Raw genomic sequence first — 14,327 nt, forward strand, 5'->3', positions numbered from 1 at the left:
CCTGGGTAACAGAGCCGGTAATTGGGGGCTAATAGAAGAATGCATGCAAAGTAAAAATAGGCCTGCTGCCAAGTAGTGTAAGCAAAAGTAAAAAGTGTATTTAAGTAATGCAGGCATTGCAATCCCAAAAAGACTGACCCTGGAACAGGGCAGAGCACCTGCTAATCATCGCCATTGTGAATCCCTAATTAAACTGTTAAAGAATGTTGATGTTAGCCTGTACCTTAAAATAATCTTACAAGGCTAATTAGTTGCTTCCCCCCTTCACCTCCTCCCATACTTGCACTTCTGTTTTTTCTGAAATTTTAATACAATAAATTTTGGATACACTTTAAATGTTAAAAGTTATGGCAGCCAAAAATAATATAATAAAGTTTAAATATAGTCAATAAAAGGCAAAAGTAAATAACTTTTTTTAAAAGTTAAAAAATAGTTTTGGTAAAAATTAATACTACAAAAGTTAAAGGGAAATAAATAATTAAAAAACGTAAAATGTTCAAAAAGTAACAGGGTTTTAAAAAAAGGTTTTGGTTTAATAACATTCAGTAAAATAAAAACATTGTGTGTGCAAATATATTGTGTAAATCTGTAAGGGTTTAAGGATCTGAACCAACACCCTTGGTTTGTAAAAACCTATTTTATCATTTAAAATGACTTGGTTTTGTTAGCAAATACCCAATACCTTTGGGTAACGTGGCTGGACCTGTAGTTCTGGGCAGATTTCCAGGCAGAGTGTGCACAGCCACCCTTTTGTACAGGGAACCAGCCACGCCCGATTGTCGCTAGAGCGGCCAGGAGAGATCACGTTGGCCTGGGGCTAAGAGAACCCCAAATGTCAGCTAGAGCAGCTGTGGCAGGCCCATCTCACCCCCGTTGTGGGTAAGTGGGCGATCAGGAGGGACCCCTGCTCAAAGGGACCTCTGCTATATCATAACATTGGCCTGGGGCTAAGATCCCCCAAGGAGAGCAGTCTGCTCCCAGCCAGACCTGTCCCGACCTCTGCAGCGCCTATAACCAGAAAGCCCAGCTGTGGCAGAGGCCCAGGAAGCAGACGCAATGCCTCTCCTAATGCAGCCCAATAGAGTAAAGGTGCTAGCTTTTTATAAACACACAGCAGGTGAGATCAGTCAGTGTCACTCATAGGGCAATCTACCCCATCCTCCAGATCATTAATAAAGATGTTGAACAAAACCGGCCCCAGGACCGACCCCTGGGGGAACTCCGCTTGTGACCGGTTGCCAGCTAGACATGGAGCCCAGGTCTCCTCACAACTAACCTCAGGTCTCCCTCACAACTAACCTCTCGAAACAGGTGTCCTGATCGCAGGGGCAGCACAGAGCTGCTGTTCCCAGACCAGTCCGTCCCTGCCCCCCTGCCCGAGCCAGCCCTGCCTACGTGTCACCGGAGAAAGAGAATTTCTGTCCGCCCTAGGAGCTGGGGCAGGGACCCCCACACACACTGGCCATAGGAAGGCAGCAAGCCAGTCCCTGTTATCAAAAAGGTTCAGAAACACTGGGCTAGATGAACCCTATATGGCTTCCCCCAGATCTGATCTCTGCCAAACCCTGCACTAACATGGAGTGAGGCTGCCGGACCCCATTCATGAGAAGTGACACAGAGCACATGGGGAATCCTGCGTACTCTCATCCATCAACACGCTCCTTTGGAGCTGAAAACGAACCCCGTGTGTCCCTGGCACTCTGCTCAGCGGGTCCCTGCTCCTCGATCCTCACAGTATTGCACAGTGAAATACTAACTCTCACTGTGCTGCTTAACACATGCTGCTCCAGGAGTTATTTCACGAATTATTTCACGAGGCCCGTCTCTCTGAGCGATTCTGTGTCTGTGCGCCAGGGGTGCCGGTGAGCTCCCAGCTTTAGAAGTAGGATCATGGGAAGTGTGAACAGCAGCAGCCAGGCCGTGCGCCCAAGCCCCAGGCTGACACGGCCGGTACAAGCCAGCGTGTCTGAGCTCAGGCTAGCCTAGAACGGCTGCGGAGGGGAGGCTGACGGGAGCTCTGCAGTCACTGGAGCTAAGGGTTGTCCCAGATGCTCAGACGTTAGTTGGCCGAGGTTGTGAGGCCTCACACTCAGCAGCACAGCTCTGCATGTCCATCCGTCAGTAATATGGTAACGTCTGAACGCTGCATCCCAGCAATTCCAAAATTGCAGGGAATGTTCTAGGCCTCGGGGGCCAGAACCCCCTTGATCTGGGGGCCAATCAGAACATCAAAAGAGAGGGAAATGGGGGCACCTGGAGCTGCTGTCATCGATCTGTTGGTGGCACTTACAGCTTCACAGCCCCCTGCTCATCCTCCCCATAGCGTGTGACATGCTGACACCCTGAACCGCAGAGGAGCAGTAATTGCTCTCCCTGCTGGGAGCCAAAGACACTGCAGCCCTTGCCACAACTGGTAGATATCGTCTCACACACAGGGACTGCAGACGTCCCGCTCTGGTCTGGAGTCAATAGCCCTGGTATCATCAGCCGTGCTGGTCCCGTGTGCAGGCAGATCAGGTGAAAATCTGCACACATGTTCCCAGCTGAGCCCAGATCTTCCCTGGCCACAGAGCCTCTGCTGCTGGCTGCTTCTCTCCCATGCAAAGCTCCTGTGTCCAGAGCAGAGACTCCCGAATGAGGGTCACGTGACTGCACCTACAAACGCCATTATAAGGCACCAGCTCTCAGGCTGAAATGCCCCAGGGATGCTGGTCTCAGGAGAGGCCTGGGGAAGGGCAAGGGGAGCAGAGGGGTGGGGAGAGGAAGGGTCCCTCGTTTAGGTGGGGCACTGAGAGATCAGCAGCCGGGGCAGGTTCAGGCTCAGGGGGCCAGATGAGCTCCGTGCCCAGCTAGGAGGATGGAAAGGAGGGGCCCCATGGGACCTGAATTAACCCTTTTTCCCAGGCAGGGCTGGGGCAGCTTATGGCTCTGTCAGGCTCCGAGTAGCCGTGGGGCTCTGGTTTTGCCAAAGGAACTGACCCTGCGGGGCCCCATCAGCGACTCACCGTCCCGTTCGGTTTGTTTTCTAGGCCATTTAGATTCTGCTGCAACTGGGGGTAGCTCCAGTGCTGAGTGGGCTCTGAGAGCGGGGCTGGGGCCTACCTGGCGCATGCTGCCGCAGCCCCTGGTGGATGAGTTAATTCCAGTGTGGGACCCGGCCAGACCTGCTGGGCCCTTGCGGCGAGGGGCGAAGGGGCTGCAGGCCTGGACCCGTTGGAAGGGGGAGATGCGGGTCTCCAGCCCAGCAGAGGTGGTGGCTGGGAAGCCTAAAATCTCAGGTGCCCTCAAGCCAGACCAGGAGACGGGGCCGGAGGTGCAGCAAGCCCTGACACTGTGATGCCAGGCAGAGGGGTTCAGGTGTGGTGTGGGAGCTGGGGATGGAGCAGCTCCTTCCCATGACAGCTGCCCTGACAGCCGCTGATGGGGGCTGTATAAATAGCAATGATCGCTCCTGTTCCCCTTCTCAGTCTCTGGGTCTCCCCAGGTGACCCATGGAAAGTGAAAGGGAATCGCTGAGGGTCCTGCCAGTCCCTGAGAAGATGGTGAATCTGGGGGGACAGAGGGTGGGGACCCTAGGGGTCTTCTTGTCCCCTTCCTTTTCCTTGGGGTGGCTGGTAAGTACAGACCCCCTGGCATGCTGGGGAGGGGAGGGTGGGGTCCCCAGACTTCTCAGGCACAAAATAGTCTCTCCCTGGGATCCCTCCGCCAGCGTCTCACCCGGCTCTGCCAGGGGGCTGCCCTTCAGGGCACAGGTGAAGCAGCTCCCGCCTGCCCTGCCCCGGTGGGGAGGGGGAGATGCCCATGGGCCCTGCACAGGAAACTCCCAGGTTAGATCCTCTTCTAAGCAGACTCGGACCCCAACTTCTCCCAGCCACAGCCACAGCCGCCCCGAGGATGAGTGCCTAGGGCCCGGGTGGCCCCGCGGGGGGGGGGATGCCCTGCAATGCCAGGTGGAGAGCCGCCTGCTTGACAAGTGCCCGATAGCACCACATGGGTACCAGGGTGCCCGAGGACTGTGTGAACCTGACAGGTACCACGCTGAGAATGGGGAGGGGGAGCGAGGAGTCCCGGGGGGGTGATGGGAGCAACTGTCACAGCCTGTCTGAAGGCGGGGGACAGGGAACGCCTGCCCATTTACTCAGGGAAGGAAGTTGGGACCCAGATACCCAGGTGCTGCCCTCATCCTTTCATCAGGGTGCCTCGATTGTGAGCCAGTCGGGGTGGGTGCGGCCCTTGGTTCTACCTGTGTACAGTTCCCAACGCATCCCGGGGGCCTACGGCTGCGGAGAAGGCGGGAGATGGTGATGTTTAATGGCGGGAGGATTCTCTGGTGAGGCCCACGCTGTTCAAAACGTTCTGGCTTTGGTAATAAAATCCAGGCTTTGGAAACCAAGAATGGACAAAAAGTGACCGAAAGGTTCCTGGCTCCAGGTCTTTAAGAGCTCTGGTTTTAAAGATTTCCTGTGAGAACAGCTGGCATTGTCCATCCAGCCGCGCTGAAGGGGTGCAGCCGGCCAGAGCCCCGCACCGGGCCCACTGGCCCTTCCCTCACGGCGGGGGCCTGGCTCCTGTCCAGCCTCCTGGCCTCCCCTCTGCCAGCCTGTCTCTCTGCTTCCATCCGGACAGTGCACGGTGCGGAGCCACAGGGATAGCAGGAGGAAAACCCTGTGGTCGCTGCCAGACAGCGATTTAGAGCTGCCTCGCTGCCGATGATGCCTGAGGCCTTTGCCCCCCTGCTGCCGCTCCTGCTGGGGGATGGAGCCTCCTCTGCCCCATGGAGGAGTGGCTGGGGCTGGGTGACGGCTGAGGGCAGAGGGTCAGGCTGAGGGGCGCAGTGCAGGGAGGCGGGGACGGGACCAGGGTGGAAAGGGGACGGCAGGAGCCAGCTCCAAGCTGCTCCCCGAGTGGCACAAAGAGGGAGTCGCTTCCTCTGCCAGGCCCCTCGGTCCCACTTGTGCCAGATTAACTCTCTCAGGGCAGGGAGCCAACGCCACGGCCCACACAGGACACAAGGCTGCCAGGTTTCAGCCTGGAGTTCTCTCTCATGTGCCCATTCCCTGTGGGTGCTGGCTGGGCTCTCTCAGAGGGGACACTGACCCAGCAGGCCATGGAGACCGAGCTCCCGCAGGTGCATTGGGTGGCACGCTGGTGTGGGAGGCAGGAGGGGACTCAGTCCCTGCGGTGTGGTGGGGTCTCCCCCCAGGCTGCCCCTTACCCTATCCTGACGCCCAGGGTGCTCCCCTGCAGAGCGGCTGGTAACCCTGTCTGTCCTTCTGCTTTGGTGGTCTGTCCTTCTGCTTTGGTGGTTCGGGGGCTGGTGAGGGTCCAGCCAGGAGATCACTCTTGGCCGCGTGGAGGGGATCAGCTGACAGGGGACACAGTAACAGGTGTATCTGGTTTGTGGCCCCCACATACCCCTCAAAGCCGCCTAAGGAGCCAGAAGCTGCCCCCCCCCCCAACGCCTGCACTCCTTGCTCTAACCCGCTGGTGCTGGACCGAACGCTGAGCAAACTGGAGCAGATCAGCTGCAAGCTGGGGCTGCAAAACCCCACGGCAGGGGGGAAGGGGAGGACACGTGAGCCCGGCCCAGACTCTGAGCACATACCCTGAGCGGGGTGAACATGGCGCCATGGGTTGTCTGTGGGGCAGCCAGGTGGAGGGAGGCACCACGGGGGGCAGCGCAGAAAGAAACAGGTTAACGGCACCGGGGGGCTGACCATGGGGCAGCAAGCGAGGGGTGTTGTGCTGCGTGTGAGGAAGGTGACCATGTAGATCGCTGGCATTACCACGGTTACACAGTCACCATAGATTTGACACCAGGTGTGTCGTGCCGGGTGTCCCGGGAAAAGTTACAACCTGCCACCTGTGAGGATCCTGTGGCTGTGCCTGGCTCACCTCTGGCGTGGGCGTTGTGAATATTGGCTCCGTGCCTGTATCTCAAACCTGCGTCGTGCGCCGCTGACAGCTTGGCTGGATTCACATTGGGGCTGGCCAGCTGGGGCTGGGGGGTCCATGGGGGAGTCTTCAGTGAATCTCACGAGGGGCCTTTGCAGAAAGTCGCGCCACCCAATGGGTCTTCCTGTGGTGCCTCAGCCAGCCAGGAGCCAACGGCCGCCCCGGAAGCCGCCCAACATCTACAGGCCTGTGACGCGCTCCCGTCGCCAGGACTCCCTTTTGGGCCTCTGCCTGTCCACACACACGGGCGTGGCTGTGTTTGGTCAGTCACTTGCGACCCATGGGGATAGTCTGCGGGCCCATGTCCTGCTCTCTCTCTGCTGTGGGGGTGGTGGGAGCTGCCTGGCAGGGGGCAGGGGCCGTGACAGGCTCTGGTCCCCGCGGTGCCCTCCTTGTGCCCAGTGCAAGGTAGAGGAGCCAGGACAACCTGGCTGCCTGCGACAGGGGGCGGGATGGTTTCTCCGATGGCCTGCCTGGTGCCCCTCCCCAGGCCGGTGCCCAGGGGCATGGCCCCTTTTCGGCCCCCCCTTCGGTATGCCACTGTATAGAAGCCCCCGAGACATCTCCATTTTGCCTCTTTCCTGCCCCAGTTCTCTGGGCTGCAGATTTACAATGAAATGGAGCATCTTGAGCTATGGACTCAGGGATCTTCCGATCTTACGGACGTTACCAGGGAGACTTTTGCAGGCCAGCCGTCTGTAACCCCACTGCCACCGACCGGCTGAGAGGAGTTGGCCCTCATCTGTACGCATAGGATCTACTAACCGTTCCTACCCCTCTTCTTTCCTCCTGCTACTAAATCTTTAGTTACTTGAGTAAGGCTTGGCTGGCAGTGGGTACTTAGCTAAGATCTGAGACACACATTGCCCTGGGGTAAGTGTCTGATCCTCTGGGACTGGTGAGCCTCCCCAACGGGGAATTGGGTTTTCCGTGAGCTCTCCCTACATTAGAACTGTTTGTTTGGATGGAGCCAAGGGCTGGAAAGCCTAACGGGAACAGAGTCTGGCTTCTGGTTAACCAGTGTGGGGCTGCAGCAGCTCTTATTACTGGCTCGGAGACTCTAACAATAGAGAAAACCACCGGTTTGGGGCCTGCCCGCCCTGATTCTTGCAGCCTGTCCTGAGTGTGGCTTTCTCCGTGTGGCCCAGCCCAGGCGCCCGCTCACAAGGGGGTGGAAATTGCAGGGAGAGCTCAGCTTGGCTACATTGTGCTCATGGGGTCACAGAGGGTTGGGGGGCTGGGACAGGGGGTGGGACACATGGGAGAGCAACTGAATAAAGCCCATGGCAAAAGCATCGTCTGTGTCCTGGCTGTGTCTGGGGGAGCCCTGCTGCTGAGTCTATGGTGGGGAGAACAGGGCCTGGCCCTGAATCCACTCAGGGGGTCAGGCTCTGGGCCAGTTTGATCTCAGTCCATGTGTATGTGTGTGTGTGTGTGTGCGCATGGGGGGGGGGGGTCGGCAGAGCACCCGGTGTGACAGGCCCCAGTCTTGGCATGCAGCCCCTGGCATGACGGAGGCCCCCAATATCAGTGGTCGCTTCTGGGTGCTGCTGTAATGCTGATGATAATACAGAGCAATGTCAGGAAAAGGATTTGTGCTGAGAGTTTTACCCGCCCAAACTGGTTTTGGCAGCTGTTTAAACCCAAGCCAGCACGAATCAGCTTCCCTCCCTGAGGTGTAAACTCCCCACACGTCCAGCTGCTGCTTTCGCTGGAGATGAAATTTCCTGTCCCAGGTTTTGGCCTGGGTCAGTGCTGCCCATTATCCCCATGCAGCATCCTCCGCTGCTTTTATCAGCCCCGGTTCTCCTCTAGGCTTGGATTTGTGGCTAGTTCTGTGGAGAAGGAGACGCGGGCTCTGGGCTGGACTCTGAAGCGAAGGTTTTGTGGACTGGAAGGTGTGCGATGCATTCCCAACAGACCCGTCCCCAGACTGCGGTGCTCCGAAGAACTTTGCAGAGTTGTCCTTTCCAAGCGGGCAAAGGGAGCTGTAGGTACTGAGGGGGAGGGAACATCTGACGGACAGGCCGGGCACTAGACGGGCCCTGACGTGCAGCAGGGGTTAAAATTCAATTCACTAATGGTGGGAATTTCACAAAGATCTGCTGGGGCACTGTGAGCCCGTCTATCATGCTGAGTACTGTCCCGTGTGTCTCTCCCCAGCCGTCTGTCTGTCCAGCCATCTGTCGTCTCAACTCGTGCTTAGACTGTAAGCTTTTTGGGACAGAGACCCTTTTGTGCAGCTCCTGGCACCACAAGGCCCTGATCCCAGCCGGGGGTCCTGAGGCGCCACCGTGAGGCAAAGAACAAATAATGAAAATAGCAAAAAGCTGGATTAATTTAAGCGGTCGCCTTCCCGCGGAGAGCGTGAGCCATTTGGATGCAATGCACCAATGCCATTTTCTGGAGACCAAGGTGGGGAGCTTGAAAGTCTGGGAACTGCAAAATAACCAGGAGTTATAGTTCCTTTTCCTTAGTTCTTACCGGTATTTCATTAGTGCTGCCGTTTGGCTTGAGCCCGGGGCCCAGTACAAACGGAGCCACTTTTTTCTGTGGTGGTTACTTGACCAAAATGACAAAATTTTCCACATTTACATTTTCCAGGGAATCATTTAAAAAGGGTCAAATTTTCTGTTTCCAATAAAAATGTTTGCTTTCTGAAAGGAGAAGAAAGTCCAGAAGCAAGGAGGGGTTCCAGTGGGAGATGAAAAGCCAGAAAACGTTTGCAGGAACATTTTAAAAAATAGATGTCCCGTGAGAAATCTGTGGCATTTTCCGTGTGGCTCTGCTGAGAGGATGCACGGCCGGCCCATCTGAACGAGGACAGCTCCGGGCTCCGGCACCTGAACAAACCCCATCCGGGCAGGTTTCCAGGAGGAAGGTGCAGGGATGCTCTCGGCAATCACCTCCCGGCAACGTGTTCCAGAACCGACACCAGCACCCGCCAGGCCGAGCTGGGAGCCCCTGGGAGCCAGGAACCCAGACAGCGCCGAGCCATCCCCACCTCCAGGCCGGCCCTGAACCTAGCCAGCACCCAGAGCACAGAGATGCTCGCTGGGCCAAGAGACACAACGGGGGGAGCTGGGGCAGCTCCAGCCTGAAATGCAGGGTGACATTTGCTGGGAGCGCTCCTACATAGCAGTAATGGGGGGATCCCGCTGGCTCACTGACCCCCCAGCCCTGGGACTCCCCACACTTCCCGGGGGAGGAGGAGGGGAATCCCCCGGCTCACAGACCCCTCATTGCTCCGCGCTCCCCTTTCTGACCCCCAGACAATCTTGTTCCCCCCGACGGTTCCCCTAGGCCTGGCCGGGCCGGTTCTGCCCCTGCCCGGCTCTCTGCGCCCTGGGCGGTAGGTCCCTGGCACTCTCGGAGCCCCGGCGGCCCCGAGCTGCGGGTCCCGGCCAGCCCCAGTCTCCCGCCTTCTCAGCCGGACCCGGCCCCGCCTCCTGCCAGCAGCAGGGGCCGGGCCGGGCTGCAGCAAAAGCGAAAGTAACCGCGGGGCTGGGTCGGGGTCGCCGAGCTGCGCAGGATCGCGATGCCCCTCGCCGTGGCGCCCGGCCTGCTGCTGCTGCTGCTGGCGGCCAGCGGGGCCCGTGAGTAGCCGCCGGGGCTGCCCCGCTGGGTCCCGCCCGGCCCCTCGGCCGCTTCTCTGCTGCGCCCCGGCGGTGCCGCCTGCCCCAGTGATCGTGATCGGGGGGCCAGGGCAGGGAACGCGGTCCCCCACCGGGGCCAGGCAGGGAAGGGCCGGGCCGTGTCCTGGAGCCAGGGTCTGCACAGGCCGGGCTGGGCGCAGCGTCCCGCGGGGACACAGAGGGGTCTTGGAGCCGGGGGGCTGGTGGGTAGAGTGGGGGGCGGGGAGCCAGGACTCCTGGGTTCTATCCCACCTCTGGGAGGGAGTGGGGGCTAGTGGTTAGAGCAGGGGCGGGGGCGGGGGGGGGAGGAAGGACTGGGGTCTGGAGTCTGTGTGGGCTGCCCAAGCTGGCGTTGACGTACTTCGTGGCCACAACAAGTTCTCCTCATGCTCCTTAGTGGCCATTCCGAACTTCCTGCCCCGTCCCTCCCTCCCGTCACCCGCAACCTGCCCTGGGGCCTCTGGGGCTAATTCTCCCCATCCCACGGGGGCCTGGCTCAGCGTGGGCCCCAGGGCCCCAAGGTGTCTGCTGTGGGGCTGGGAAGGGGGGGTCACGGCCACAGAATGGGATATCCCTGCTGGGGGGCACATGGAACCAGACCAAGTCAGCCCAGAGAGTTGCCCCTTTAGTACAAAGGCAGGTCACTGCGCAGGCAGATAGCGCAGGCTTGGGGCAGGGGGAGGCCTTGGGGGTCAGACCCAGGGCTGGGGCTCAGGCTGGGGGGAGGGGCTCAGGCTGGGAGCAGGGCACAGGAGCTGGGCGGGGGGCTCGGGGAGCGACCAGGGTGGGCAATGGTGCCTGGAAACCCTGTAATGGCCGCACCCAGAGCTGCGCAAACAGGAAGCGTCTCACTTCCTCTTCCAGGAGCCTCAGCGCCACTTGCCCCTGCGGGAAACCAGCGCTTGGCCCACATGGGACACGCAGCTGCCAGGCCTCAGCCTGGAGTCCCCCTCTCCCCCGCCGGGCATTGACGGGGCCCGCGCAGAGAGGAGGCAGGCTCCAGTGGCACTGGGGGGCACACGGGAGTGGGAGGGGCTGGAGGGGGCTCAGTCCCGGGGGGTGGGGTGGTCTCCTCCTGGACTGCCCCTGCCCCCATGCCCCATAGAGCAGCGAGTAGCCCCGTCTGTCTGTCTGTCTGTGCAGGAGGCATCCTGCAGGTATCTATCCCTCCCCCGTCCCCAGTGCAGGCCCGGCCGGGCTCCGACGTGCTCCTGGGCTGTCACTTTTCCGTGGCGCCGGCGTCCGTGTCTCTCAAGCAGCTGGTGGTGCAGTGGAAGCGGGGGGAGCACCTGGTGGCCGAGTTCGATGACGAACTGTCGTACCCGAGGGAAGGGGCCAGGCTGTCCCAGGATGGGCTGCAGAATGGCAACGCCTCCCTGCTCCTGCCACGGGTGAGGGTCGCTGACGCCGGGCTCTACACCTGCTCCATCATCTACACTCCGAGCCAGCAGAGTCGGGACGTGGAGCTGCGCGTGGAAGGTAACTGCGGGATGGATCCTGGACAGGGTTTGGTGGTCATGCTGGGAGGGTGGGGGAGGGTGCAGGTTCCTAGGGCAGAACCGAGAGGGGCCGTTGCCCCAGCACCTTTGGTTAGATCCGTGGTGGTAGCTCCTGGGATCATGGAGGGGTCAGCCCCCACTAAGCCATCTCCCCAGCTGGGTAGCAGCTGGCTACTTCCCACGGCCCGGCCACGTCTCCATGGGCCAGGGATGCAGCTGTGGGGTCTGGGCCCTGCTGACTCTCTTCCTTCCCCAGCCCCACCCCACGTCTCCGTGGGCAGCACTATGGTGTGGGCCGGCGAGCCCAGCGCCGTGACCTGCAGCGTGAGCGGCTTCTCCCCCAGCAGCCTCAGAGTCACGTGGCTGCGGGACGGGCAGGTTGTGGGGGGCCCTGAGACGCCCCCCACCCAGCTGGGCCCCGACGGCCTGTATAGCGCGAACAGCATCTACCGCCTTGTGCCCCGCATCGCCGATGCTGACGTCCACTACTCCTGCCATGTGCAACACGTCGCCCTGCGGACGCCGATTGACCACCGCTTTCAACTGAGCGTGCTGGGTGAGTGCGGGGGTGGGGGTCACAGCACCCCCATCACTGCCCATCTCCCTGCCAGAGCCCCATCCCCAGTACAGCTTCCCCCCTCCCTGTACAGCACCCCATTCCCATGCAGCACCCCCTCACTGAGCTCCTGGTGCCCCTAGGGGGCCCCCTTCTGCCTGCACCCCACAGGCATCTGTGTCCCTGCTCTCACCCAGAGGGCCCACCCATTCTGTGACAGTCCCGGGGGCGGGGGTCCCCAACCCCTCAGGGTGGAGCCCAGCAATCTAACCCTGTCTCCCTGCCCAACAGCCCCGCCACACCTGACCCTGAAGACGGTGGTGACGCCCGAGGGGCTGGGCGCCCTGCAGTGCCTGGTGAGCGGCTACTACCCCCCTGATATCACAGTGCAGTGGCTGCAGGAAGGGGTGGCCCTGCCCACCATGGAGTCACGCCCCAAGCGGGAACAGGACGGGTCCTTCACCCTCCACAGCGACTACTTCCTCAGCCACCCAGAAACCAACACTCAGGTCACCTTCACCTGTCACGTGCAGCACCCGGCACTGATCACCCCGGTGGAGGAGAGAGCCATCTGGACAGGTCAGTGTGACAGGCTGGGGGTTGGAAGGGAGAAGTGGTCAACCCCTCCCCAGGCCCAGCCGGTCTCAGAATCGCTCCCCCATGTGGGGAGCTGCCCCCTTCCGTGGCATTGGTCTGTCCCTTGTCCCCAACTGTGTTCAAATTACAAGCCTTCGCTTCAGTTTGTAAGGGGTTTTCCTGCTCCTGCTGGCGGGCTTGGGGTCCCTGTGGGGAGCCTGTGAGCAGAGTTGGTCTGCAAAGAGCCAGCCCAGAGCAAGGTGGGGTGAGTGGAGCCTGTTGCCGGAGGGAGCGGCCTGGTTTGTTTCTCCCTGCCAGGGGGGAGCAGCCTGTTTTGTCTGTCTCTGTTTGGCTCCTTGTGTGTTACTGGCCTTGGGTTCCAGACAGTGAAGCCGGATCATGCTGCAGCCTCCCAGCAGGAAACTGGATAGTCTTTAACATCTCTGTGTGTGGGATCAGGAACAGAGCAGTAACCCTGTGTCTCTCCCCGGCAGTCCCCAGGCACCCATTCTCCATGTGGTTATTGGTGGTCACGTTGCTCCTGATGGTGCTGGTGGTGGCCTTGCTGTGGATAGCGTGCTATAGCTGGCGTATCCGCAGTAAGTGGGAGCAGACCCCATCCCCAAGGGGTTCCCCCTCTCTCTGCCCAGTCTCGCTTTCTCCCCTCCCCTGCCCCTTCCCCCGACTCATGCCCTGCCCACTGCCTCCCCTGCCCCACACCCTCCCCTCTCCTCTAGCCTCACACATGCCCCTACCCAGCCTGACACACTCATCTCCCCGCAGTGACCGAGATCCATGGGGGGTCGCAGTGGCTGAAGGGCAGCCTGGCTATGCTGTACTGCAGTGTGGAGGGGCGGCTTGGTGCCGACACCTGTCTGAGCTGGAACAGGAAACCCTACAAGTCAGGCAAGGAGGATTTTTCCCCGGACCATGGGGAGCAGACTGCATCCTTGCTGAAGCTGAAAGAGTCCCGCGAGCAGAGGTGGCGGGAACCCCTCTGGCTGGGCAGGGAGCGGATTGTGTCCGTCCTGATGTTCCAGGTCGACCAGAGCCTCAATGGAGAAACATTAATCTGCACCTTCCAGCAGGGTAAAGAGCGCAGGCAGAAGAGCATCACAGTCAGCGGTACGGAGCAGGAGACGGGGGAGATGGGGCGGGAGATTGGGTGCTGTGGTGGGGAAGGGGGAACAGCAGGAGCTGTGGAGTACAGGGATGCAGGTGCATGCGGGGATGAGGCAAGGAGATGTGGGGCACAGTAGGGGGCACAGGATGCAGTGGGAGGGGATGGGGGTTCTGCAGGATATGGGGTGCAGTGGGGAGGCAGGGAAGGGATTTGGGGATTGGGGCACAGGATGGGGGCAGGGAGGATAGTCTGCAGGGGGGAGGGGTGCAGCGGGGAGGGATATGGGGTACAGGATGCAGGGGGCAGAGTTGGGGTCTGTGTGTTCTCAGCTCCGTGGGGCCCCAACCTGTGCCCCCAGCTCCCTGGAAGGCGTCTCTGACCCCTTCCCTTCTCTCCTTTCAGTCCTGTCAGACTCACCAGCTTTCTCTGACGGGCTGGACCACATGTCCCAGCTCTGAGGAGCGCTTTACACTAGCCGAGCCTGGCAGGAGGCAGCCCAGGCCGCAGGCTCCACACTGGCAAATGCCCGCCGGGATTCGGACGATTGGTTTCCCCCAGTGGGGGGATCAGTGGCTGTAGCAAATGCCCCCGGCCGGCCGGCCTTGAACTTGATGCCCTGTAGGGATCCAGAATGGGACGGGGGGAGGGAGGGGGGAGACACAGAGGGAGACAGGGAGCAGCATTTGTGGGGGACCCTGGGGGGCAGGGAGGGGCAGTAGCTGTGAGGGGATCCCAGGGGGAGGAGGGTGGGGTGGCAGTAGCTGTGGGGGGATCCCAGGGGGAGGAGGGTGGGGGGCAGTAGCTGTGGGGGAGCCAGTGGGAGGCGGGCTGGGTGGTGGCTAAGAGGGGCAAATAGCTACCTGCAGAGAGCAGGGCAAAGATCAGTGAGGGACCCAGGATTTCTGGGGTGGGCGGAGCACAGGCCAGCATTACCCAGCTGTGCTTTCCCCTACAAGGGTCCTGGGACTCCCCGGGGTGCCCCC

The 14,327-nt window shown here is 60.4% G+C and overlaps 1 protein-coding gene across 1 annotated transcript; it reads left to right on the forward strand.

The window, feature by feature from the left end:
* Positions 1-9,403: 9,403 nt before the first annotated feature.
* LOC137151497 (signal-regulatory protein beta-1-like) lies at positions 9,404-13,976 on the forward strand. Its single transcript, XM_067545763.1, has 7 exons — positions 9,404-9,551; positions 10,734-11,069; positions 11,346-11,645; positions 11,937-12,224; positions 12,716-12,820; positions 13,005-13,346; positions 13,747-13,976. The coding sequence occupies exons 1-7, from the start codon at positions 9,494-9,496 to the stop codon at positions 13,800-13,802; spliced, it is 1,485 nt and encodes a 494-aa protein (XP_067401864.1). The 5' UTR covers positions 9,404-9,493; the 3' UTR covers positions 13,803-13,976.
* Positions 13,977-14,327: the final 351 nt, after the last annotated feature.

The sequence above is a fragment of the Emydura macquarii genome, unplaced genomic scaffold (assembly GCF_026122565.2).
Source record: "Emydura macquarii macquarii isolate MOO-44397 ecotype Brisbane River unplaced genomic scaffold, CSIRO-AGI_Emac_v2 contig_1093, whole genome shotgun sequence".
Taxonomy (NCBI): Eukaryota; Metazoa; Chordata; order Testudines; family Chelidae; genus Emydura; species Emydura macquarii.